Here is a 27305-nt window from a genome sequence, read left to right on the forward strand (position 1 = left end):
TTGCATGGAAAAAATTAAAAAAAATTCGTACCCAGTCAGTATTATCTAAATTAAATTTCGCAAAATATTGATATTTTTTCAAACATTTCCCTCTTATAAATAAATAATAAAACTTGTTTGCAAGTTTGCAAGTGCACGGTGGATTATTTTTTATGAGGTGTCAAAAAAATTCTTGATTTTTCCACATCTAATGAAAAAAAATTCAGATTTTAATCTTTGATTACAATGGGAATGTTGATTTTCACATAAGACACTGGATTAAATCTTGATTTTCTAAACATTTCTTCTTTGAAAAACCAAAACGATAATTAAATTGAGAAAAATTAGAATTCCAAATCTAATCGAGTTTTCTCCAATTTTTTTGCAGTTTTCAATAATCTTTGAATTTACCGTAAGCTAGGGTAGAGCTAACTACTTTAAAGGAAGATTACTATGAGTTTCAAAAGTCGTGGGATATTTCGAGTGAGATTTCTCATGCTTTGAAGATCGATTATATATGTCTAAAAACGAATAATTAGTGCAAAAAGATAATTGTTTATTGTTCGTTTATTCCGCAGGCGCTTAAGATGTTAAAAATAGTCCAGGGCCTCCAATTTTTGAGCTGCAGAGGTTTTTTTTTCAAAATTTTTGAGAAAAATGTGAACAATAACAATTATGAATTCGTTTTTTGAAAAAAAAACCTCTGTAGCTCTAAAAATGGTGGCCCTGGACTATTTTTAACATTTTAAACGTTTGCGAGGTAAACGAACAATAAACAATTTGTTTTTTTGCACTAATTATTCGTTTTTACACATATATAATCGACCTTCAATGTACGAGAAGTCTCATTCCAGTAGCTCGCGACTTTTAAAACTCATAGTAATCACTAGGAGATTGCGTTGAGCTTGGAATATCATGTTTATCGAAATGAAGGTATCTCTACGTTTCCCCTATATTCCATATGTCAAAAATTAATCAGTAGTGTGAGAAAACTCATTTTTTATTGTCCGTGTAGAAGCCTCAAATGATATAATTGGAAAAAAGCTCCAATGTTTTTAATTTTTGCAAAACACGACTTTTTTTTCTTTATTCTAATTTAATAGAAAAACCCAACGAATTCGTTAGAAAATTCTATTGGATTTCGATCACGGAAAAAACCTGAATTGAGTGCAAAATATACTTGATTCAAGTATATTTTATTATACTCAATTGGGGGATGGGTGTTTCATTTCAAAGATGATTGTTTTGTATCAGGCCAGGTTGTAGCAAGCCTTCTCAAGTGTAATATAAGGATCAGGCACTAACTGTCAGAATATAAAGGTCAAACAGTGGTGGTTAAAAAATGAGGGTCAGAATATTAGAGTCAAAACATTAGGGTCAGAATATAAAAGTAAAAAAAGGGTCAGGGCAGTTTAGGGAATCAGGGTCTAAATTTAAGTCATATATTATGCTTGATCACCGTTTGTAGCCCTTATATGACTCTCATTGCCTGACACCCATTTTTTTACTTTTATATTCTGACCCTAATTTTTTTATCCTAATATTCTGACCCTCTTTTTTTAACCCTAACATTCTGACCCTCATTCCTTCATCTTTACATTCAGGCTCTCCGTTTTCGACTCTAATATTCCGACCCTGATTTTTAATCTCCACTTTTTGAACCTTGTGTTCTCACATTTAGTGTCTGATCCTTATATTACACTTGAGAGCGCTTGGTATACCCCGGGCTGATGCGAAATAATCATCCTCGAATTGAAACATTCATCCCCCATTGAAGTATAAAATATACTTGAATCAAGTATATTTTATTCTTGAATCAGGTTTATGCATATGCTTGATCCTAGTATAAAATATACTCAATTTAAGAATATTTTTTTTACGTGATTGATCTTTCTATTTGTTTTTGGCCGATTCTATTGAAAATGTTCAATAGAAAGTTCAATAGAAATCCAATAGAATTGTCTATCGAATTCGCTAGGTTTTTCAATTACATTTTTTAGTGCGTGGTCATTTACATAATAAGTAAGCAACATCACTTATCTATATTTCACCTTTTTTATTATCATATTAAATTGGTCAACACTTTACGTATCATAAATAATTATTCATTCATCATAATAATACAAAAAGTTCATTAATTATAATGTTCATTTATTTTATTAAATTGCAATGAATTGCATTCCACTGAGTTTCATTTAAAAAAATCAATATTATTCATTTGTACTTGTAAAAATATTAAAAAATTCCAGCAATACTAATTAACGGATGTTTTGATAGAGATGGTCATGAGAATGTGGAACATGTTTTGAGGATCATGAAATAGCTGGTGAAGTTAATGAGATCGTGTAAGCGCAGCTTTCCGCAATTGTAAAATTTCATCATGAATTTGTAAGGGTGAATTGANGGTCAGGGCAGTTTAGGGAATCAGGGTCTAAATTTAAGTCATATATTATGCTTGATCACCGTTTGTAGCCCTTATATGACTCTCATTGCCTGACACCCATTTTTTTACTTTTATATTCTGACCCTAATTTTTTTATCCTAATATTCTGACCCTCTTTTTTTAACCCTAACATTCTGACCCTCATTCCTTCATCTTTACATTCAGGCTCTCCGTTTTCGACTCTAATATTCCGACCCTGATTTTTAATCTCCACTTTTTGAACCTTGTGTTCTCACATTTAGTGTCTGATCCTTATATTACACTTGAGAGCGCTTGGTATACCCCGGGCTGATGCGAAATAATCATCCTCGAATTGAAACATTCATCCCCCATTGAAGTATAAAATATACTTGAATCAAGTATATTTTATTCTTGAATCAGGTTTATGCATATGCTTGATCCTAGTATAAAATATACTCAATTTAAGAATATTTTTTTTACGTGATTGATCTTTCTATTTGTTTTTGGCCGATTCTATTGAAAATGTTCAATAGAAAGTTCAATAGAAATCCAATAGAATTGTCTATCGAATTCGCTAGGTTTTTCAATTACATTTTTTAGTGCGTGGTCATTTACATAATAAGTAAGCAACATCACTTATCTATATTTCACCTTTTTTATTATCATATTAAATTGGTCAACACTTTACGTATCATAAATAATTATTCATTCATCATAATAATACAAAAAGTTCATTAATTATAATGTTCATTTATTTTATTAAATTGCAATGAATTGCATTCCACTGAGTTTCATTTAAAAAAATCAATATTATTCATTTGTACTTGTAAAAATATTAAAAAATTCCAGCAATACTAATTAACGGATGTTTTGATAGAGATGGTCATGAGAATGTGGAACATGTTTTGAGGATCATGAAATAGCTGGTGAAGTTAATGAGATCGTGTAAGCGCAGCTTTCCGCAATTGTAAAATTTCATCATGAATTTGTAAGGGTGAATTGAAGTAAAAGTTAATGAAAAGTATTGACAGAAGTCGTTGGGACTATCGTGTCTTTGACATATTGAGAAAATCAAACGTGATTAATTAATTTCAGTCGTTTTGCTGGGGTAAGTGGTTGGCTCTTCATCCTCATCAATTTTTCGCATTCTCTGTAGCTCTGTCGTTCGGGATCTGAAAAGTAATTCCATCCAGTTTTAATTGCTTCTCGGGCTTCTGATCATGAGGTTACTAAGCTAATAATTTCCATAGGTACGGTTGCGCCAAGTCCAGCGAAGAAAATCCTCATTTAAGGGGAGACCGCGGTGAACTTTGAAACTCGCTGGGTATTATAGAAACGATTGTGAAAGTTTATAATATGTGTTGTAAGTGAAAGAAAAAGTGAGAAAAAATCGAACTCCAAGATTTTTGGAAGGTTCTAAAGGGTCAAAACGGGTCAAAATCTACAAAAACGTTCTAGTCCCTCCAGGGATCGCCACGAATATTAGATTTTGATAATATTAAGGAGGATTATCTCTTCATATTGTTCAAAGTTTAACTATATTTAACAAATTTAAAATATTATAAAATTTAATAACTCAATTTTCCGATTGATGGTGAATAAAATATTTGATAATATTGAAATGTAACTTTTTAGTTAACAAGCTGAGTGCCTCAATTTTCGACTGATTGAGCTAAAATTTGGATGACAAATAGTTGAAATATGCAAAAAAAATTATAGACGGATTTTAAAAATATTGATTTTTTATATGTATTTATATTTTTTTCTCCCCAGTGGTATGCCCTAATTTATTATAATATGGACGAAATTCAAGTCCATACTATCTTAATGAAGTACAATTTTTTTCGGATTGTTCTAACTATTTCTTCTCCATTTTAAAAATATGTTGATGTTGATGATCGAATTGACATGCAGTATTTTATGCAGACCTTTTTTCAACATAACTTTTACTGGTTGTAACATACCATGAATTATGACAGAAAATTTGTAATTTATTAAGATAGTATGTACTTGGATTTCGTTCATATTATAAAAAATTAGGGCATACCATTGGGGAGAAAATAAAATCTGTCTATAATTTTTTTTGTGCATATTTCAACTGTTTGTAACCCAAATTGAGGCACTAGGACGTTTTTGTAGATTGTGAATTCGAAGTTCGATTTTTTCTCACTTTTTTTTCACCTACAATACGTATTATAGACTTTTACAATCGTCTCTATAATACCCAGAGACTTTCAAATTTCACCGTGGTCTCCCCTTCAGTATCAGAATAAATCAAAAGAACTGGGAAATTGGTCTTGTATTACATATGAAGTATTCCACGCCAAATGAGTCAACTGCTGACCCTCACCCTCTTGGAAATTGATCGCGATTTTTTCTACGATGGGGGGGGGGGGGGTTAAACACTAGCTCTCAATTTTTTTGAGATTTTTTCGGCAGCCCAATTTGACGATATGATTTGTTTTCTTTTTTCCGTTTTTTTAATAACTCAAGTTCTATCCATTCTATCCATTCGATTTTGAAGAATATTTTTAGTGAATTTTTTTTGCAATCTCTAGATGCTCATAATAACGAATTAAAAAAAAAAAAGTTGCAAAACTTGAATTTTGCAAATTACGTGACGGTTGATTTGTTTCATTTTTTTCAGTAATTCTTATAATCAAAACAAGTATTTTGAGCCATTATAAAAGTGGGGCAGCCTCCTGGATCTAATTTATTTCTAATTGTTCTTTTCGAAATTCCACAAAATTGGTCAAAACACCCCAAAATGACGTTGATTGATTTCGATTGTAGATAATATGAAGTGAATTTGACTATATACCTATATATTATATATTTTTTCGGTAGATAAGTCGTATTTTGAATTTCTGTTCAAATTTTTCTCTTGAAATTGATGCGCAGACATTCTTACAAAAAAACCCAAGAGAAAAATTCAAACAGAAAGTCGAAATCTATTGACGTTTTCTTATCGAACATCCAATAGATTCAGGGCAAAAAAATATAATTTTTTTTAAATTTTTTTTTTCAATAAAATTTTAATAAAAATCCTATAGAAACCTCATAGGATTCCTATAGAATTCCAATAGAATTTTCTTGCAAATTCCCTAGGTTTTTTATAGAATTTTTTCATACATCTCCAACACGTAAAAAAAATGTTCCCTACCCGGATCAAAAGATACTGCATCAAATCAGGGATCTCCATCAATATTAAACTTCTGTAATATTACACGGATTTGACCCTTACATTATTGAAGGTTTAAAATATGTTGATTCAATTTTTCCAAATAATATAATATTAATAATCTGATTTTAACGAATAATGAATTATTTAAAATTTGTTAATATGAAACTGTAAATTTACTACTAAGTGAATAATTCAAATTTGTTGAAAGGGGACTTTCGATTACCCAAGTAATTGTCAATCTTCCTACCTCAAATTATTGATTGATAAAATAGTTAAAAATTTGAATATTTGAATTGATGATACTTAATTACTCAAAAAATTTCAAGGTCATCTATTTAAGGGCTCCAAAAGTAATCGTAATAAAAAATTACAAATTTGGCTATGCCTGCATCAAATAGTATATAAACATCTATTAAACACAGAGAGATTAATAATAACAAGCGACGCAAAATTATACCTTATCTGTGATTGCTCCTGCTCCCGTTCTTTTCTCCTTCCCTGAACGACTCTGAATGCTCCGCAGATAATAATCATTAGAATTGGAATTAAACATCCGAGAATAATTCCAAACGTTATACCCGCCTGTCGAGAGCTGTACTCCTGCTGACCTATTAATTAAAATCTCCATTGTGACAATGCAAAGTCAATTACAGACAATAACAATAGAATTCAAATGAGGACATGGAAATTTCAGTAGAGGCAGTACGGAAATTTCCACTCCACACTAACCAAAATTATTGATCATTTAATTTATAAAGACAGTTCATTCGTGTCTACTGTAATTTTGTCATTGTGGAATAGAAATTTCCTTCTTTCTTTGGATCGTACACATTTAGAATATTTTATTACGAAAACTTACAAAATTATACAATTCGGTGATAGATACATATTTACATATGTAGTACATATATTTTAGAATTAATTAATAGAGATTTTTCTATTCCACATTGTAAAGTACAGTTAACACTAAATATTATTCTTAGAGTTAATACTTATTGTATTAATGGTTTTTGATGTTTTTTTTTTGAATCATGATCTTTTCTTGAACTGACCTGATGGGTATAACGCTAATTCTTAAAGTTTATGATGAAAAATTTCATTGTAATTGGGAAATATTCCAATTTTTTATTGGCATTTCTTTGTTTCAATTTAGTGGCTACGAATACTCGAATTGTTTTTGCTTTTACATTTCTATTACAGTTATTTTGCAATGCTAAATAATTGTAATATAAATAATATTCAATTGATATGCTAAATAATTGTCTAAATAATATTGACGGTCAAAATTTATTTGGTCATTTCATGCTTACGACCAGTCGTCATTTTTTCTGACCATATGGTCAGATTCTCGGCACGGTAATTACCGGTCATGATGATGGTAATTGACGGTCATTTTTTCCACTTACATATCTAGTCCTCGCCTAGAAAAAGGACCAATTAAATTCAAATGCAGGTTTAAGTAGATTTCACATTGCAGACTTATCATTTTTTTACGCAATTAATTGAAATAGATTCCAGCAATTATCTGTTATAGAAAATAATCTCAAGAGACAGTTAAAAAAAAATATTTCCTGACATTAATTTCCCATATCTTTCATTACCATTACAGAATAATTCTTCACTCTATTGCATCCTCTGATGACAACCAATTTATCTTATATTAAAGAACTGAACCGGGAATTTGGAAATCGATGCATTCACCAATAAAATATACTGATTCCAGTCGACGTCGGCTTGATTCTAGTCGATTTTCGACCTGTTTCAAATCGAGGGACTCGGAATGTATGACTCCGAGTTTCGGACTTAATATAATCAGAAAAGTGGATTATTTCGAGAAGAAACGTATCAAGCCGAAATCCACTTGAATCAAGTCACAATTCGATTTGAATCAACCCGAAAAATCGACTTTAATCAAACCGGCTTGATTCTAGTCGATTCTCGACCTATTTTTAGTTGAGTGACTCGCACTCTGTCACTCCGAATTTCAAACCTGATATAAACCGAAAAGTGCGTTATTTCAAGATGAAACGTGTCAAGCCGAAATCGATTTGAATCAAGCCGAAATTTAACGTGAATCAAATCAGCTTGATTCTAGTCAATTTTTGACCTCAGTCAAGTCAAGTGAATCGAACTCTATCACATCGAATTTCATACCTGATATAATCCGAAAAGTAGGTTATTTCAAGATGAAACGTGTCAAGCCGAAATTGACTTGAATCAAGCCGAAATTCGACTTGAATCAAACCGAAAAATAGACTTGAATCAAGCCGAAATTCGACTTGAATCAAACCGAAGTCGATCTGAACCAAGTCGAGAAATCGACTTGAATCAGACCGATGTGCCGGTTTGCATCTCTCCGAGTCATACCGATTCAGCCCGACGATCCGTTATGAAATAAATCGATTCCCGCCATGATTCAGTCCAACTTAATTCAACCCGATTTGTCAATTTGATTGAAGACAATTTTTTTACGTGAATTTATTCGATTAAGACGGATTGAATTATCTCTCCGGATGAAACCTAAACATCGCTCTCTTTGCTAGGGCTCGCGGTCTTCCTCGCGCTATCATTAGTAGAATCAGACTCAGTGGGTGACGTAGAATCTTTGAGATCCCAGTCTTTTTCCTCGAACTCGACATCCGGCCTGTCGGGCAATGGCTCATGCGTGTAATAAACCTTATCGTAAAGCCGACGTTTGGTGATAGTACTACTTGCAACGGTGCTATTATCGCTCTGAGGTGATACAGTCCTTTCGGATGATTTCAGAGGTGTCGTTTGTCGCGACAATGAGCCAAGCCCCGAGCCGTGATCCGAAAAACGCCAGGATCTCGTTGAACCCTCTTGTTTTCCCTCTTTACGCAAACAAAAACATACAGCTGCTATGAGTGCAATTGCCGGCACAAGCACTGCACCTATGATTCCCATTGTCATCCAGGCTGTCCGCTGGGAATACTCGACCTGACCTACAGACGTTTTAAATTGATTAGCGCGTCTGGTGATAAGAGAGTTGAGTTCAACATCCGTTGACTGTATTGTGTAGGCTTGCTGACCTGAACTAATTCTCTCGTATTCTTAAATAATTGATGTGAGACAATCATAAAATTTTTTAAGATAATCAGTACGCTTAAAAATGTATGAGATTGAGTCAAACTAATGTAAATACAAATGTAAAAAATGTAAAAAAATACCCTTTTTGTAAAAACGATTGTGGTCACTTGAATAAACTACATTTCATAAAAAGAGATCTTTGAAATCTCAAAATAAGGATTTTTTTCCGCGTGTGGAACATATCTATACGATTTTACCGTACCTGTGAACTAGCCGAATTGTGGCATTGTTTCAACACATGAGTTAATTTTGAAGAGAATGTCAGGAGACATTTCTTATTGGATATTATTCCAGCAAAGAAGAGTGAATCCTCAAGTCACTTTCGAGAAATGTCAGGAATAATTCGATGAGGATCAAATCCCCATCACATTGCACTAATTGCACTAATTGCAATTGCATCATGTTATAAAAATAATGACGTTTTCCGAGACTCGGCGCATAAATCAAAAGAACGATCATGACAGTTGATACCTGCAATCTAATTGTCTTTTATTTTCGAATATTCACGTTTCGATCTCCTCCAACGATAATGGAAAAATTACAGGGATGTGTGTGATTATACAGTTCTCTTGACAATGCATAATCTAAAGTGAATGTGACAAGTGATATTTCCTGCAGCTACAAAAAATAAGTGGGACATTGCTTTCGTCACAACATAGTCAATATATTTTTGCTAGTAAATTAGCAATTTTCTTCCGAATTGAATTTCAATGTCGATGCATTTTTAATTGACTTCAATGATTTACTGAATTCAACATTGCCCCAAGGTTGGCAAACAACATTACCGCAATGTTGGTAGTCAACATTTCTTCAACATTAAAATTTTTTACCTTCCTCTGAATATGGGTTTCAAAAGACATTTTTTCAACAACAGATGTTACAATCAATCGCACGATCGAATTGGGTCAGGATGGCATTGGGAAGAACATTTTAAATGATAGTTGGATTCATTTAAACGATTATTTTTTCAGTTATCGTCGAAAAACGATCGGTCCCACACACACGGTTCCATGACTGTTTAACACAAAAGAAGAAATTCAACATGTTACAACTCAACACAACCCCAATTCAACACAAAACGAATCAACATCCAGTAAATTCAATACATCATGGATTGAAAAATACATTCACTCAAAGCATAGGGGAGGGTAGAGCAAAACGGAACCCTAGGGCAAAAAGGACCACTGACAGAAAATTGATAATTTTTGTTTTTGCTTTTGAATGGAAGCAAAAACAAAAGTTCAAAGTCATTTGTGGATTGAGGTGATTAGCAAATCTCATCAAATTGCGGTTCAACGACACTTGTTGTCTATAAAACCCCTGTGACTGTTACGATCCAAGAAACTCACTTTTAATTCAATACATTCAGTGTTCCTGATTTGAAGGAAAAAAAAACAAAAATTACCAATTTTCTGTCAGTGGTCCGTTTTGCCCTGCGGTCCGTTTTGCCCTACCCTCCCCTAACAAATTATTTCACTTGCTCCTTTATTAAAAACTCTTTCGCATAGCAATTTCTCAAAAAATTCTGATAATCAAAACATAAACACTTCTTCATAAAACACAATCAAGTGTTTGAGTTAACCCTAGATTGGTCACCCTATGAGCGAAACCCCGTCGTGCGTCGTTTTTTTCCATTACAATTGACTGGCTTAACGAAGAAATTGAAAAAAAATTGACTTTGTTAATTTTAGTGTCTAAAAAATTATAGTAGTTTTTATAACAATATATTTCCCAAAATTCCTACAGAAAACTAATTATTTCGGATTGATGAATTATTTTTTCCCATGCTAAATGAAATTGTCAATGACGCGACGTTGCCGGAAACTCACTTAACGTGCCCGGGTAGTATAGAGTGAATTCGGCAACGCTAAAGCCTAAATAACACGGCGGGGAATCCCCGCGGAGGTGACCAAGTCGCAGGGGCGCATTTGGTGACCAGACCCAGGTTAATAGACCTTTTCATCCTGAAAGTCACTAGATTTTCGGACAGTTTTTTTCCCATGTTAATTCCTCTAGGAATTTCGGACACTTCTGCCGAATTTCCATATCAATCATCATTTTTCAGGGCTCAAATCTATATCATCTTGAATGTTAATATTTATCAGAATTTTTCATTATTTTTCCGAAGATTTTTGAGTTCGATGAACGGAATAAACTTTTCCCCTAGATTTCCAGAATGAAAAGGTCTATATCAGGGTTGGGTCGTTCACGGAAAATCGGAGTTTTCTACGGTACATAGTAGAATACTGGTCATTTACCTCTAAATGGGGAAAAAAGGTAAATAACTGGTAGAAAATCCCTTAACCCGACTATCAATGCAGTAACCGTCGTGAATGAATTCCACAAGGGTTATACCTTACGAGGGTTAAACGTCACGAAGGCCACACCTTGCAAGGGTCCAACGTCACGATGATCATACCTAGCAAGCGTCAAAGGTCATGAGGGTCATATCTTGCATAGATCAACCCTCGCGAGGGCCAAATGTGGCACAGGTCAGATCTCGCAAGGATCCTGTCTCGTGAGGGTCAAACGTCGCAACGGTCATATCTCACAAGGGGCCGACGTTGCAAGGTTCAGAGCTCGGAAGGGTTGACCTTTGAGATTGTCCTGTGCCTACGTCTGTTGTTTGACCGTTCCAAAGTTTGACCCTTGCGAGATATAACCGTTGTGATGTTTGATCCTCGCGATCTATGACCATTGCGATGTTTGACCCTTGTGAGGCATGATCCTTACAACCCTGTCAATGGAGTTATTCTTGCGCCAGAATAACTGAGTTGTTCTCAATGGCGCACACACGCGATTACTATTTTTATTACCATGTAGAAAACTTGGTAAAATACCGGTGGTATTTTACTCGAGGGGCCATTCATTTGTGAAATCAGTGTGTCACTTAGGACTGAAATCGTATGAAATCAGTTGAAATCACGTGAAATCAGTGAAACCCTGTGATTTCATCGATGTCAGGGGATTTCAATTGAAATCACTTGCAATCGGTGAAATCTCATGAAATGAGCAACTCATGAATCCCTTTCGAATACGTAAAAGAAAAAGAAATTTTCGACTCATTTGTGGCGTATTCTTCTACGTATGCCAATTTACGTGTATTATTTTTAGATAAAATTTCTCGAACTACAACCAATGACTATTCATGATTGTGTAGCCATTGGTCACTATCGCCAAATAATTTTCTCCCTGTGGTTACCAAGAAAGATTTAGAAATGATTGAAAAGATATATAAAGAAGTTATCAAATGTTTCTAATTGCAAAGTCCGTTCATTACTAATCATAGTGGAGACTTCATTTCGTTTAGTTGAATGTATAAAATTTACGTTGTTCTCTATTTTATTGAATAAATAGATAATTTATCGAATGAATGAAAAAATAATTATTTGATGCTTATGACTTAAGCTTGATAGTTTCCTTCCTACATTCACCCCCTTTGTAACTTTCATGCTTGAGCTTTCTTGCATTAATATGATGCATTTATTTCCCTGAGGGTTCTATCTTTAGCCCCACTTACTCCACTAAATAGATGAAATCAAAAATTTGAAATCACTTGAAATCGTCTGAATCAGCAATCATTGTGTCATCGGATTTCCAAATAAATGGTCCCTTGATTTTACTGGCCCAAACCTGCTTAACATTGTGAGCAACGCCCCTCAAATAGTCCAGATTACAACTGATACAATAACACAGTCCTACAAAATTCCGGCTTTTTCAATACAGACATGAAACTGCCTCCACTCGAAAGATTTTTGCACGCCGATTTCAAATCCGGAGACCAAATATTGTAAAATGACCTAGTTTCTGAGAAACAAAATGTTAAAGTGACCCATAATCGCCTTTTTCAAAATTTAATTAAAAAATAACGCCCGTGTGGATTGAACGGAGAAAAAAAACAAACCGGCGAATTGGGTTTTTTTCCAGCCCCGGTATTCGAATTTTTTAAAAGAATTTCTCTCCGTGGACCGGTCGTCCAAAATAAAATTTAATAAATCCTCTCCGCAGGCATTCGAATTTATTTTGATGTTTATTCCGATTCAAATGCAGGCAGGTCAATGACTCGTGTGTTTTCAAATTTACGTAGAATCGGAAATATGCGTCACCGCCCGATATGCATGTGTTGAATAGACTATGTGTTGAATTGATGTGTTATGTTGAATTTTCATAGTGACAAATAGTCCTGTCATCCACACACACATACATACATCAGGACATGGTCTAAAAATAGCATATTCGTACTCCTGAAGCCAGAATTTGTTATCCTGACACGAAAAATTGAAAATTTCGGATTTGACGAGTACAATCCTTCCATTCAGAAGCAAAAGACTGGCATTTCAGTTTGAAAATATTTATTCTCGAGGTAAAAGCCTCATTAATAAGTCTGAATCCCCTGTGTCGAAATTTGTGACCCAATTTTGTCCTACCTATTTGTACACATACACTGAAAGAAAAACGAAAAAGTTCTCAAATAAGTCTTACTTGTGCCAAGAAAATGGTTTTTTGAAAATGATCAAAAAAGGATTTTTTTGTGCCAAGCATGCAGAGAGTGCGCCGGAATGAAAAAATTTTTGTCGCAAAAATAGATTTAGTAGTTAAAAAAACTTGTATTCTCTGTACACGCAAGAAATATCATTTCTAGGACTACTCCTTCGTTATTTGATACTCTCATAGATATTTTGCTCCCAAAAAATCTTTGTTTTATGCGAAACAAGGGCTAGTAGTTTTTCGATTCGGCTGTCTAATAATCACAGACAAGAAATGAACCCTTAAATGAATGAAATAATAATAATTATATGATAGCAATCTTGTAACTTAGGGATAAAATATTTGTTGATAAGGTTTCCTCTCTATATGAGATATTTTTATTCTGAAAAGGCACCGTCTGGTGTGAATTATCCGGCTCTTGAGCCAAATATTTCGTTGCTGTTGAAAGCAGAAAAATTATTCATGTTTGAGACTTTCCACGCACGAAAGAATTTAATAAAAAAACCTATCGAATTCCTTAAAAACTGCTATTGAATTTCTATTAAACTTTTTATTAGGTTTTGGCTGATTCTATTGACATGTTCAATAGAAAACATTCAATAAAAAAAGTCCACAGAATTCGTTTTTTCTACATAACTTATTCTTTTAATATATTTTCTATAGAATTTGCTGGACTCAAATTTTCCAAGTTTTTTTAATTCTATTTTTCTTTTCTCCTCATGAAAAAAATCAAACGAAAATATCTCAATAGAATAGGTTATATAGAAAAATTAAAATTCTATTGACTTTTTCTAATGAATATTTTCTATTGAACATTTCAATAGAATCGGCAAAAAACTAACAGATTATTTCAATAGAAATTCAATAGAATTTTCTAATGAATTCAATAGGTTTTCCTATTAAATTTTTTCGTCCGTGTCAAATTCGAACCAAACAAATTCTTTTTTGGCAATTTTCAACTAAAGATATTGTTGGCCCAAACAAGACTTGTTTGACAACGTGTTTGTTTTTTTCTCAGTGTAGGATTAGAGAGTTAGTGAATTAGGAATGTTCCATCCCGAGTCGACATTACAAATTTCGTCGATGTTAGGTCTAAATAATCCAAAGTACGTTAGGGAAAAAGTCGTCAAGTTGAATTCGACAATTTAAAATCGACGAGCGATGAACATCGAGATCTGTTTTTGCTGAACTCCTCTTCCTCACGTATGAAAAAATTCCATGGAAAAACTTAACGAATTCGCTAGAAAATTCTTATAGGAATTCTCTAGAAATTCTATTGGAATTCTATTAAAATTCTAGGGAATTCTCGATAGAATTCTATTTATTTTTCGCGCTGATTCTATGAGATAACTGATAGAAAAAAGTCAATAAATTTCGATTTTTCTATATGAATATTCTCTTGGAATTTTTTTTATAAGAATACTTGGGCATGAATTTTCTAAGTTTTTTTTCACTCGGATCCTGTACTGCAAAATAAACACAAAATATAGCGGGAAAAACGTACAAAATCTATCTCTCTATATTATAAAAATCCAAATCGACTTCTGGTGATAAAAATTTGGTACTTGAAATTAAGACTCCGAAATTAGGAATCAAGAGGGTCAGAATAAGGGTTATGAGGATAAAAATAAGGGTCACTCAGATTAAAATAAGGGTCACGAGGGTCAGAAAAAGGGTCGCAAGGATTAGGTTAAGGGTCACAAGGGTCAGATTAAGGGTCCAAATAAGAGTAAAATAAGGGTCGCAAGATTAAGAGTCAGATTAAAAGCCCAAATAAGGATGACAAGAGTCAGATTAAGGGTCTAAATAAGTGTTACAAGGATCAGATTAAGGGTCACAAGGGTCAGAGTAAGGGTCCAAATAAGGGACATGGGCGTCAAAAACCAAGGGTCTGAAACTAAGGGTCACCAGTGTCAAAATACGGGTCACAAGGTTTATAATGAGGGTCAGATTGATGGTCGAAATAACGGTCATGGGGCTGACCCCTAAGTGTCACAAGGGTCACATAAGGGTCTCAATATCTTTCTATACTGTAAAAATCGAAATCGACTTTTGGTGATGAAAATTTGATGCTCGAAATTAAGACGCCAAAATTAAGGGTCCGCAATGAAGGGTTACGAGGGGTATAATAAGGGCCACGAAGGTCAGATTAAGGGTACACGAGGGTCAGAGTAAGGGTACACAATGGTCAGAATAAGGATCATGGGGGTTATATGGGTATTGACGAGCGGAACGGGCAGGGGGCCCAGTGTCCAATAATTTTGATAGAAAAAATCTTAAGAAAAAAATTCAAACAGAAAAATCAAAATCTATTGACTTTTTTCTATCAAATATCTAATAGAATCTGCGCAAAAAACAAATAGAATTTTAACGAGAATTCCCTAGAATTTTAATAGAATCCCCATAGAATTTTTAGAGAACTCGCTAAGTTTTTCTATTGAATTTTTTCATACGTGATAGCTTTCAAATTTCATCACGGCCTTTCCTTAATTATTGTCTCCGCGCAATAACAAAAATAATATACTTACGAAGGCACTCAGTGTACCCATACTCCGGAATATTCCACCGTCCATTCTGCTCGCAGGTTCTTCTCTGATCTCCAACGAGAATAAACCCTTGATTGCACTCAAACGTCACTTTGATGTTAGGTATGAACAGGAAATTACTCTTCCTGCCGAATCTCGGAGTCTCCAGAACGCCACAGGATATAGCTTAAATAAAAATATTAGCTGGTGAGTGACTTTTCAACCTTTTCAAAATATGACGTGACATTCCGATAACTCACTTGGTTTGGAATTTAGCGCCTTAATTTGGGTAACTGTGTCATAATAATTCTTGGTGAAATGCGCCAGATCTCGATTTAATGTCAGCGCGTAATCATATTGACACTGATAAGTCTCTCCGCAGAGCTCACGAGCTAATTTTATATCGTCCGATCTGTGAATTGTTAATACAACATGATCTTCCGAGTTACTATGCGACTAATTATTACTAATGCAGTTCTTCATAATTAGGCCATTATACGGTCACCATTTATAATTCAGTAGCGAAGTGGTGAAACGGTTTAAATCGACTTATCTTCCAGTTGAGTTTTTGAGGGATATTCCCGAATGTAAGGGAGATAGCGAAATTTTCGTAATTACATTTGTTATAGCACTCAATCGGATCTACAAAAAAGGTTGTAACAAAACTTTTGCTATCTCCCTTAGATTCCGAGATATTCGTTGAAAACTGGTTAATAGTTAATAGTTAACATTGACTTGTACCGTTTCACCACTTCGCTACTGAATTCTATTGAGGATATCCAAGTAGTTCAGGCAATTTTTTCTAGGAGAAATCTCCTTCAGAGTTTATAGACTAGACCAAGAGTATTTTTTAGGCGCAGTATAAAATTTAGAACATATTTTCGAGAAAACGATTTTGGAAAGAATGAAATTTAACACATTGCGTCCATAAGAGCTGTATACTCCCACATTCAATCCAATAGTTCATAGTCTTAAAGCGTTTTCTCGTACGCATAACCATATATGACTTTATTCGTTATACTCTCTAGTTTTTTTTACAACATGAAAAAACATAAGTTTCCGGACAGATAATTGCAAACAATCAAATTAAAAGCTTCTTGATTGGTACGACGGCCATATTGGGTGGTTCGAATCCGCGCGTTCCTGACATCTGGCAACGGTCCGCTCAAGTGACCACTCGGACCGAATTTACGAGGTTATATGGAACACATGTACAGTGTTGCCGTATGATCGTTAGAGGTTAGACCAACGAGAGTCAAGTGTGAAATTGAATAAAATATTGTTCACAATATTCATTGAAGAAATTCCCGAAAAAATGTATTCAACAATGAAAAATCCGAAAAAGTATGGGGACGGCAAGATTTTCGACAAAACTGAAATCTTGCTTGAAAAAAAGTTCCTAACTTGAACGAAGTACTTGGATATCCTTAAGGTGTTTCGCGTAAAAAGTCAAAATAGTGAAAAAAAAATTGGCAAATTCACGGGAGAAATTTCTGAGTATGCTGCATCATTGAGAATTCTTGCACTTTTTTTTCAGACCTCAGTCTCAAGAAAAAAAATAATGCAATCTGGATGGTTTTGGAACCCCTGCAGCTATAATCTGCGAGGTTACCCCACTCTCAATTAGGGAAATTTCCAGGGCACCCAAAAAAATTATGAAGTATTGAGCAAAAACTAGTGGGTGATAAATCAAATCTTTCTTGAGAACACATATAAGTTTCAGATTTTTTTCAGATTTCATAAGAAAGTTCTTTGAACAAATGATTCGGAAAATTATAAGTTTCGGGGCAATTACGCCCTCATGCGCAAGCGCGTGATTAGAATGTCAGTGAGCGTCATGGGAAGAGAAAACACCCGACAGGTTTACCAGTTCGGGACGCATTTTAATATTATTTCAATAATTAGCAAAACATCCAATAGAAATTATTTGACACCCGTAGGTGATGAGAAAAAAATGAGAAAAAATCAATTACATAATAATAATCCGATAAAATTTTCCATCGCCGATTTGAATTCTTTGCTATTTTTGGAATTGAATTTATGGGTATTAGTTCACTATTCGAAAAAATATATCAATTTTAAAATTTCCTATAGACATTGAAAAATTAAAAATTATTTTTTCGTGTTGATTCCATTTCTCTTCCTCTTTTCACTTTCGTCCATCAGAAGTAGATAATAAAAAGAAAATACATTGGTTTTTCTTCATTATTAAAAAAAAGTTTTAAAATTTTCAAGACTGAAAAATCGATTTTTTAAATTTATTTCTGATTTTCCTTCTCTACATTATAGGAATTAAAAATGTTGATCTCCCTTCATTTTTTAAGAAGAAAAAAAACAATTTGAAAAAATTCAAAAAGACAGAAAAATCTCCCTTTGCAATTTCCTTCTTCGGTTCCATTGAAATGAGATCAAAGGGATGTAAAATGTTCATATTCGTTCACCTTTTCAGATCATTGGTATTAATCAATTTAAAGAACAAGAAAAAAAAGAAAAATCTTACATATGATTATCGAAAATTGTTTGTCGATCTGTATTCTCACGTGATATATGGGGAATTTCTCTTCAATCAATGTTGTACCTTGTGAATTAAGGAACAAAAATATATATAATAATAAGAATGAATAAAATTCAATTAATCTAATTGTGAAGACGGAAAGGGAAAGAAAATAAAATAAAATAACGGAGTAAAAATTAATCTAGTGACGGGCGTGAAGCACCCGTTTGCTAGTCTGATAAATAAAATCGATATTCAAAAAATGTTTGAATGCACACTTAAACAAATGGTTCCTTGAAAATTGGAAAATTTCGTGCTCGGCGATTGAATCAGGGCTCGAGAACAATAAGACTCCCCCTCCGTTTGACCCCCCCGCCCCCCGCCCCACCTGCATTGCAAATGGCGACTGCATAATGGCGTAATGATGCAGTTTTTCAATGAATTTATCAGAAAAACCTGGCGACTTCCCTGAGCAATTCTATTGAACTTTTTTACGGTAACTGTATAATAATTCTATTAAAAGATTCTGTATTTTTTTTCGAAAAAAAGCCAATAAATTTGAGTTTTTCATATGAATTATTCTGTTGAGAGTTTTTCCGTTAAAATTTTGAGGAAAAAAAATTTCCACGTTTTTTCAGATATAATTTTCTTTATTCCTTATTAGAAAATGAAAAAAAAAAGTGACACCTATGCTAGTGCACAGAACAATCAATATCCATTGACTTTTTTCTATTAAAAAATCTATTGAAAAATGCACAGTTTCAATAGAACTTCCACAGAATTTTCTAGATAAATCACTAGGTTTTTCTCTTGCATTTTTTTGAACCTGCAATTCAACAATTACTATTAGAATTTATTTTAACTGCTGAAGTTATCCCACCTATTTGACAATATCTCCTGAGGTGTCCTCTTCCACTCTGGTTCAAACGTTACATTGGCATAGTAACTCGCTGTTCTGCCGAATTCCCGAGTGAACAATGCAGCCCCTTTGTACCTATCCTCCTTATCCTCCAGCATCCAATGCATACCAAAGTTCTTGTGAATTTCCTCGAAACGGTCTAGACTCAATGACACTATTTGACCGTCAGGCCGGGTGAAATCATCCGTTTTTTCATTACTCCAATTGCCCATCAATCCTCTCGTCTTATTCTGTAATTTGGTTAAATTCATTGATGTATTAGCCATCGCTGATTATCGAATTTGATTACGAGAGTCGAGGGGCTACCCACTGCATAATTGAATGACACCTTGATTTCGAAACGATTTCAGTGATTTCGAGCGTCACGGGAGGTGATTTCACGATTTCGAATGATGGCATTAATTCGAATGATTCGAATGATTTCGAATCATTCGATTTCGATTTGATTGATTTCGAATGATTTCATTAATTCGAAATCAGTGATTCAAAAAAAAAAATGAAGTAATTGAAATCGCGATGAATAAAGTGAATAAATAATAGAGATGGGGAAAAAAGAGTCGTGTCAAATTATGAAAATCAAAACTGGCAACAATAACTGGTAAATAATAACGAATTCGTTTGATTCCACTCCGTCAATCTTGAGCTAATGACGATGAAAAGTGGTCCATTTTACCCCAGTCTTCACTAATAATTCACAAATAACAATCAACTTCAAAACATTATATTAGAAAACAAAAGCTACATAAATTATTTCACAGATAGATTGTCATAACATTAGCTCATTTATTTAGAAATATTTTTTAACTTCATCAAAAATTCTCTCAGGGAGCCTCAAATCTCTATTCTCAGTGATCAGAGGAGGATAAATTGTTCTTCGATGCAGGCTTATATTAATGTAGCTGTGAGAACTCATTGGCTCCGACGTTAAACTATTCAGACTTTTATCCAAAATATACCAATGGGAAAGATCACCCAGGGATCGGCAATAATATCAGATATTGGCAATATTAAAAAGAATTATCTCGTTATATTGTTCAAAATTTAATTATATTTACCAAATTTAAAATATTATAGAATTTATTAGCTAAATTTTTCGATTGATGGTGAATAAAATATTTGATAATACTAAAATGTAATTTCTTGGTTATCAAGCTAATTGTAACTTTAGGTACTTGATTTTCGATTATCCAAATAATCGTCAATCTTCCTACCCAAATTATTGGTTGATAGAATATTTCAAAATTTAATTGTATAAATTAATGGTTACTTTAATATTTAAAATTTTAAGATTTATGTTAAACATTGACAGCTTCACAATTTAACGGTAATTATAATTGGTTGATATGCCTATAACTGAGAACACCTATATTTTTGCTATTACCACTGACACGAGCATATTCGCTCTAAAACTCCCTGATTCGCAAAGTTTTCCCCTCTGAATACACGAAATTCAGCACATACCCTAGTAAACAAGTAGGATATTTTTCCTCCTGAAATAAGCACCATTCACCGATATCGATTACCTTGAATTCTTTCACAAAACACGTTTTCTCGCTTTGCAAAGGGTTTTTACGTCAACGACTAGTACTTCTCGTTATTTCTTCGTCCCTAACTCGCTGAAGTCTATCACTACTCAGTTTTGAATGATCTTTATTAAACAACCAACATATTGAGGATTTGTGAACTATTGATTCTTAGCCTGAGGTATCTGAAACTATAACGAATGGACTTTCTGGATCCATGCGACAATAAGCACATACGACATTTGTCTGGGAGTAAGTAAATATGGGATTCTCAGAAAAACCATTATGACAATGAGTACGGCATCTTATTATTATTGTTGGCACGGGTGTCAATTTCAAAATCACGAATTACTCGCGTGGTTCGCACTAGGCCAGTGCGTCACTGATTTAGGTGATTTAATTGATTTCAGACGATTTCACGTGATTTCGGAGATGATTTCGGAGAGTTGAAATTATTTGATTTCAGTGATTTCAGGTGATTTTGGAGTAATTTCAGCCAGGGTGGTGCCGTGATTTCGAGAGTGAGTAGCCCCTCGACAGGAGTTATTCAGTAGCGAAGTGGTAAAACGGTTTAAGTCGACTAATCTCCCAGTTGAGTTTTTGAAGAATATTTCCGAATTCAAGGGAGATAGCGAAATTTTCGTAATTACATTTGTTGTACCTCTCAATCGGATTTACAAAAAAGGTTATATTTAAAAATTTGCTATCTCCCTTAGATTCCGAGATATTCATTGAAAACTGGTAAATAGTCAAAATTGACTTTTACCGTTTTACCACGTCGCTACTGTATTGAATTATAACGCCATAAAAAATTCAATTGGATTAATGTAACTGGTGTTGCAGAAATCGATTTCTCATAAGTCATTCTGCATATCAGAACGATTCGAGCAATGTATAAGAAACAATTTTGTTTTCAATTTTTTCGGTTATCCAGTCAATAGTAATTAACGAAAAACCACGCACTGCCGCGTTTCTCTATGGTGACCAATTGAGAGTTAATATGCTTAGTTTCACAACTTCAAGTAGTTTTTCTAAAAATGTCCAACTGTTTCTTACGACTGAAAAATGTAATTGGAAAATATTCACATGAAAAGTCCCTCGATTCATTCTGGAAACAGAAATAGTTCGAAAACACTTCAATGATAGACATTCATTTATTCCAAATGAGATTCGTTAACTATTAACAAACGGTAGAGTTGAATATAACCAAATGAATATTCGTTAATAGTTAACGAATGCTTCACTTGAAAAGCGAAAATCGAATTTAACTATAGATTAACGAATGAACATTTGGTGAGACCAAATAGACCCTTGTCTCCAACCAAATCCATTCATTAACAATAACTAATCGTTTTATCAGTGTTGATTCAAAGAGTAAAACAAGTTTTACTTCATGTTCTTCAGATGAGATGGCATTAAGTAGTTTCAATCCACGAGTGAGCAATTTCATCGCTGTTCCATAAAGTTTATTGGTAGAGCTATTAAAGTCCAGTGATAACTTACCATGTACGTCCACGGTAGATAAACTCTCGCGGTCATGAAGCCCTGGTTTTCCACCACTTCAACCCCAGCGCCGGTATCAAACATTATTATGACTTCGCTCTGATTCAAAATATACGTTGGTGTATAAACGACAACGCCGGGGAAGTGCTGAAACTTCAAAGATTGCCTGTCGAAGTAAATCCGACGGCCGTCCGCAAAGACATCCAAGCGGTACCGCCATTGGGCGCTTGGCGGTCTCACGCGGACCTCTATCGTTGACGAGTCGTTGCCCCTTGCTGAGTTAACAATTCAAAATGGAAGATTGAAAAATTCCAACATCAGTTCATTACAAATGTCTCAACTCCTCACGGACGGGGCCCTTCTGTTTCCAAGCGTGGAGTACGCTCGATACAAGTAAAATGTAATGACTTCTAATCAACGGAACATTATGAAACCGATATGTAATTGCAGCTACAATATTCCTTTTGTCGTTGGTATTTATTTTCTTGAGTTAAATTCAATAGTTTTGAAAATGATCAATTTTAAAGAGAGTCACTCATATTTTCATATGTTGATGCATAGCATCGATCCCGTACGTGAGGGGTCAAAGACACAGAGAGATAAAATAACGTAATATCACAGAGAAAAAGATATTCTGGTTTCCAGTAACAGTCTCTAGAGGTTTGCCGACTTGTCTTCCCCGACATTTTTCAAAACAAAATTGATCAGTAAAATTCAATCAATCTATTTAAAGGAGATTCTACAATGAAGCGCAACGCAGGATTAACGCGACGCATTCAATGGTGTGAACCAATCATTCAACTGTTTTTCGATTATTTTAACAATTGCAAGCGTTGCGTCAACCCTGCGTTGCGTTCGTTGTAGAATCTCCTTAAGGGGTAACAGAATGCCGCTAATTTTCCAAATTTTTTAATAAATTTCCTGCTGAAAGTTATCCATATTTTTACAAATCAAAGCACATTAATCTCCAGGAAGCTCACATGCAAAAGGTTCCGAGTTCAAATCCCGGCTTGGTAGAATGGTGCGATCTAAACATTTAAAGTCTTGATCATCATCGCAATATACCCTAACCGGGTCGAAGCGATATAAAAACATTCGATTTTCGGGGTCATTACAATAACTTCCTCCCTTCGGGTCGGGAAGTTAATAACGATAAAAAAAAATCTCCAGCAAGCGATGATAAAGATCAATGTGCTTTGGGTTCAAAAAATATTGATAACTTTGAGCAGGAACGTTTGAAAATTTCGAGGAAACGGTGGCCTTCTGTTACTGCTTAACCCTCGATCACTCGCTCAATGAGCGCGGTGCCACCCCTTTTCGTTTTTTTAAATATTTTAATGTTTCGTGACGCTCAAAAATTGAGAAAAAATTAGAGTTCCTAATTTAATTCTTTTTTAAGCGTTGGCGTTGTCCGTTTTTTTTGAGAAATTTGTTTAGCTAAAAAAAGAAAAGAAACTTCGAACGGACTGAAAAGCGGCGCCGCGCCGCCTGGTGCGAGTGAGTCCCTGTCGACCCCTCGAGCGACAGTGTTGTTACATTCACTGTCACACTTGACATGCGCGCATAGCGGTAAGCGCCAAGGTGGCAACAGCGCTGACGATTTAACCAAGTGGCGCTAGCGGTGCGACGGATGAAGACTGGTGGCCGAGCGCGAGTGATCGAGGGTTAATAGGAGTCGTGTGCAATTCCATGAGCATTGTTCAAGTGTAAACAAGTGGCCCATCGCACAGGTGTAAATCGAGTATAGTTTTTTTGCTAATAAATTAGCAATTTGCTTCCGAATGGATTAATCGAATTAAAACAAAAAAGTGCATATTCGGTTTTTTGTTATTAATTTCAGATTAGTAGGGAAGTTCAACCTTGATTTGATCTTGACTTGACCTTAACTTGTCCTTGTCAATGTCGGCCCAGTGCGGGGCCAATGTCGGTCCAGGGTTGGGCCAACGTCGGCCCAAGATTAGACCAACGTAGGCCCGGGATTGGGCCAATGTCAGTTCAGGCTCGGGCCATTGGCCCCCTGATAAGGCTATAATTTCAAAGGAAATAATGCGATGGCCGCTATTTTCGAACTCGACTTTAAATTTGACGACCACAATGCTTGCATTCGGAAGCAAAATTTAAGGACATTTTTTTATTAAACGTGACTTGATCTTGGCATCATAAACCAGTGTTCGCGTTTTTATTCAACAGTTGAAGCATCCACCCAAAACCAGCTCAAGTCTCCCAAAAAGATTTCATTCACTTTCCTATTTATTTAGGATACATTCCCAGAAACGAACAATTCACTCAACGCTTCCCAAAAAATCCCAAAAACCAGAAAAGTCCCATTCAATTTGACCCATAATATTACCTGCAACTGAGGTCAATTGAGTTCCTCGAACTTCTCCATAGAAGTTGTTCCCCATCTGTTCGAACCTCCCCTGAATATCCAGCTTATACTTTTCCGTGTCCACCCGCACCAGCACAAACTCCCCCTTTCCATTGAACGTGTATGGAACGTCATCAAACGTCACGATGTGAGGATCTCCAAAGACTGCAGCGATGGCTGGAGATTGATAGGCAATGCAGTCCTGGGTAGGCCGTCTCTCGAACCTGAAAGTCTCGCAGCCAACTGCCTGTTCCTCCTGCCACATGCAGCACAGGTACATCGGGACCATGTCGTGGAACCAGTGAGAGAGACTCGGTACTTTGTTAGCTTCGTTCCAGGGCAGGTACCCCAGGTTGTGGGATCTGTGGGGCTTGGAACCCCACTGCTGATCGTATGTCAGCATCAAGTAGCCGTTTTTGTCGTAGCAGCATTGCTGTTCCGATCCATCCAAACTGACAACGAAACCAAAAGAGAAATCGTGAGTAAGGAGTTGGAAGCTATATACTCGAGGGGCTAATAACTGCAAGATCGAGTGACACCATGACTGCAGGGAGCCTATTCTCGACCCAGGATTGCACGGTCGTATGAAAGCCCGTTGTGAACGGAGGCGCTCCATGTGGGGTGGGGTCCGTACGGTTTGAGACCATCGTATGCGACTTTGGCTCCGTACGATCCCATGCAATTTTCACTCGGCGTTCGGTTTCGTATGACGGTTTGATGCGACTTAACCTCACACGTTGACATTCCCCTGGGCCTGTGATTATTTACGTAAAAATTACTGTAATTATTCACATAACAGTACGTAACAATTACTGCGTTGAAAACGTTGTTTTTAAAAGGAACAGAGCATATACAACATAATGTATAAATAATCACAGTTTCAGGGGAATGTCAGAGTGTGAGGTTAAGACGCGTCAAACCGTCATACGAAACCGAACGCCAAGTGAAAATCGCATGGGAGCGCACGGAGCCAAAGTCGCATACGACGGTCTCAAACCGTACGGACCCCACCGCACACGGAGCACCTCCGTTCACGACGGGCTTTCATACGACCGTGCAATCCTGGGTCGAGAATAGGCTCCCGACCGCAGTCGATTTCACCTGACGACAGCAGCGATTTCAATGACTGCATTGAATTCACGACTTCATTGATTTCAATCATGATTTCCAATGATTTCATGACTCATCATAATTTCATTGACTCTATTTGACTGAAATCAATAAGTTCTACGTAATTGGAATCACTGAAAACTCAATGACCAGAAATTGAAAAAATAATCGAGATCAAATAATTATTTATCAAGACGATTGATTTTATTATCATAAAAGATTTAATGAACGCTTACAAATTATGATCATTTCTGATAAACGAATGAACAATACTAGAAGTATTTTTGTACTTCTCTCAAAATTTTTTGGTCAACTTTCAAGTGCCCTTCATCATCAAACGTTGGAGGTGAAATTGTTTTTTGATATTGTTTAATATCAACATAGCCCTGAGATGTCATTGGCTGTGACAGTAACGCATCTGAATTTGTCTTTAAAATGTACCAACAACACAAAACACCTATATCTCTTTTGTTACCATCAATACGCGCGTATGAACCAGAAAATTCTCGAACCAAAAATTCTGGAACGTGGATAGTGTAGAGCGTGGTGTATTTTCGGTCAAGGGATTCCCTCGTAATTTCAGGGATTTCATTGACTGCAAATGATTTCATTGTGACTTCAAGAAATGACTCCATAAATGGGAATCACGAGATTTCTATGATTTCACTGATGTCAGCGATTTCAGTGATTTCATGGGTGACTCCAAATTGATTTCACCAGCAAGTGATACCATGATTTCAGGAGTTACTAGCCCCTCGACTATACTACATCTTTTTTATATCGTATCTTCAACATATTGATACTGGTACGATTGCAATTTGCATGTTTAATTTAACGGAATAGTAGGTAGGATTTAATGAAATAATAGAATGAAGGACCCGAACTCGTGTGCTTATCGCCTTCGCCTCGGATGTTAATTCTGCGCATGGGCACGACTTCTTTGTTACCTCCCGTAGTTAGAACCATATTTTTCGTCATAACTGCACGGTAGAGTTTGATCATTTTAGGCGAGAGTCAAGTGTGGAATTGAATAAAATATTGTTTACAATATTCATGGAAGAAATTCTCAAAAAAATTTATTCCACAATGAACAATCCGAAAAAGTGTGGGAATGACAAGGTTTTCGGTAAAACTGATGTGCGTGAAAAACAGTGACTAACTTGAACGGAGTACTTGGATATCCTTAATGCATTGAACCACGTAAGTCACGAAACGTATCGATGTGAGAAAAGTAGGGGGCCCTCAATATATTAGTGGGCCATAAAAAAGGCCCGGCTGCGCACGCACGCTACCACAAAATGGTGAAGGGTGAGATACGTGAGACTGTTCAATGTATTAAGACAGAGAATTGTACAGTATAAAATTTTAAAGTTATTAAAATCATATCAGAATTTCTAGACATCAATCAAGTTAAAATTGAATTAGTTTTTATCTAAATGTAATTGTCCATATCATAAATATTGTTACCCACGGTGCATCTGTTTTGTCTGCGAATTAATTCATTAAGGAAGGAGTTGAGAAGAAAGAAGACCAAATTTTGAATGGAATTGGTACTGCCCCCTAAAGGGGTTTTCACAGGTCAATTTATGAGGAAAGAGAACCAGTTACTAGAGAAGAATTGGCACTTGCCTCTACAAGAGTGAGAGGATAAAGCCATTAGGATTAGAAGAAGAAGAATTGTGCAGTATAAGTTGTACTGT

At 35.2% G+C, this 27305-nt stretch overlaps 1 protein-coding gene across 1 annotated transcript in view; it reads right to left on the bottom strand.

The window, feature by feature from the left end:
* Positions 1-3117: 3117 nt before the first annotated feature.
* The window catches only part of LOC107048377 (protein mesh), a 44557-nt gene continuing 20369 nt past the window's right edge, over positions 3118-27305 (bottom strand). The window contains exons 10-16 of the mRNA XM_015271524.1: positions 24478-24947; positions 22128-22402; positions 19063-19331; positions 15949-16100; positions 15692-15874; positions 6025-6175; positions 3118-3555 (exon numbers count right to left, since the gene is read on the bottom strand). Coding sequence (XP_015127010.1) covers positions 3465-3555; positions 6025-6175; positions 15692-15874; positions 15949-16100; positions 19063-19331; positions 22128-22402; positions 24478-24947 — 1591 coding nt within the window. The 3' untranslated portion in view covers positions 3118-3464. The remainder of the gene's footprint in view (positions 3556-6024; positions 6176-15691; positions 15875-15948; positions 16101-19062; positions 19332-22127; positions 22403-24477; positions 24948-27305) is intronic.

Source organism: Diachasma alloeum, unplaced genomic scaffold (assembly GCF_001412515.2).
Source record: "Diachasma alloeum isolate Michigan unplaced genomic scaffold, Dall2.0 Dall_scaffold_00188, whole genome shotgun sequence".
Taxonomy (NCBI): domain Eukaryota; kingdom Metazoa; phylum Arthropoda; class Insecta; order Hymenoptera; family Braconidae; genus Diachasma; species Diachasma alloeum.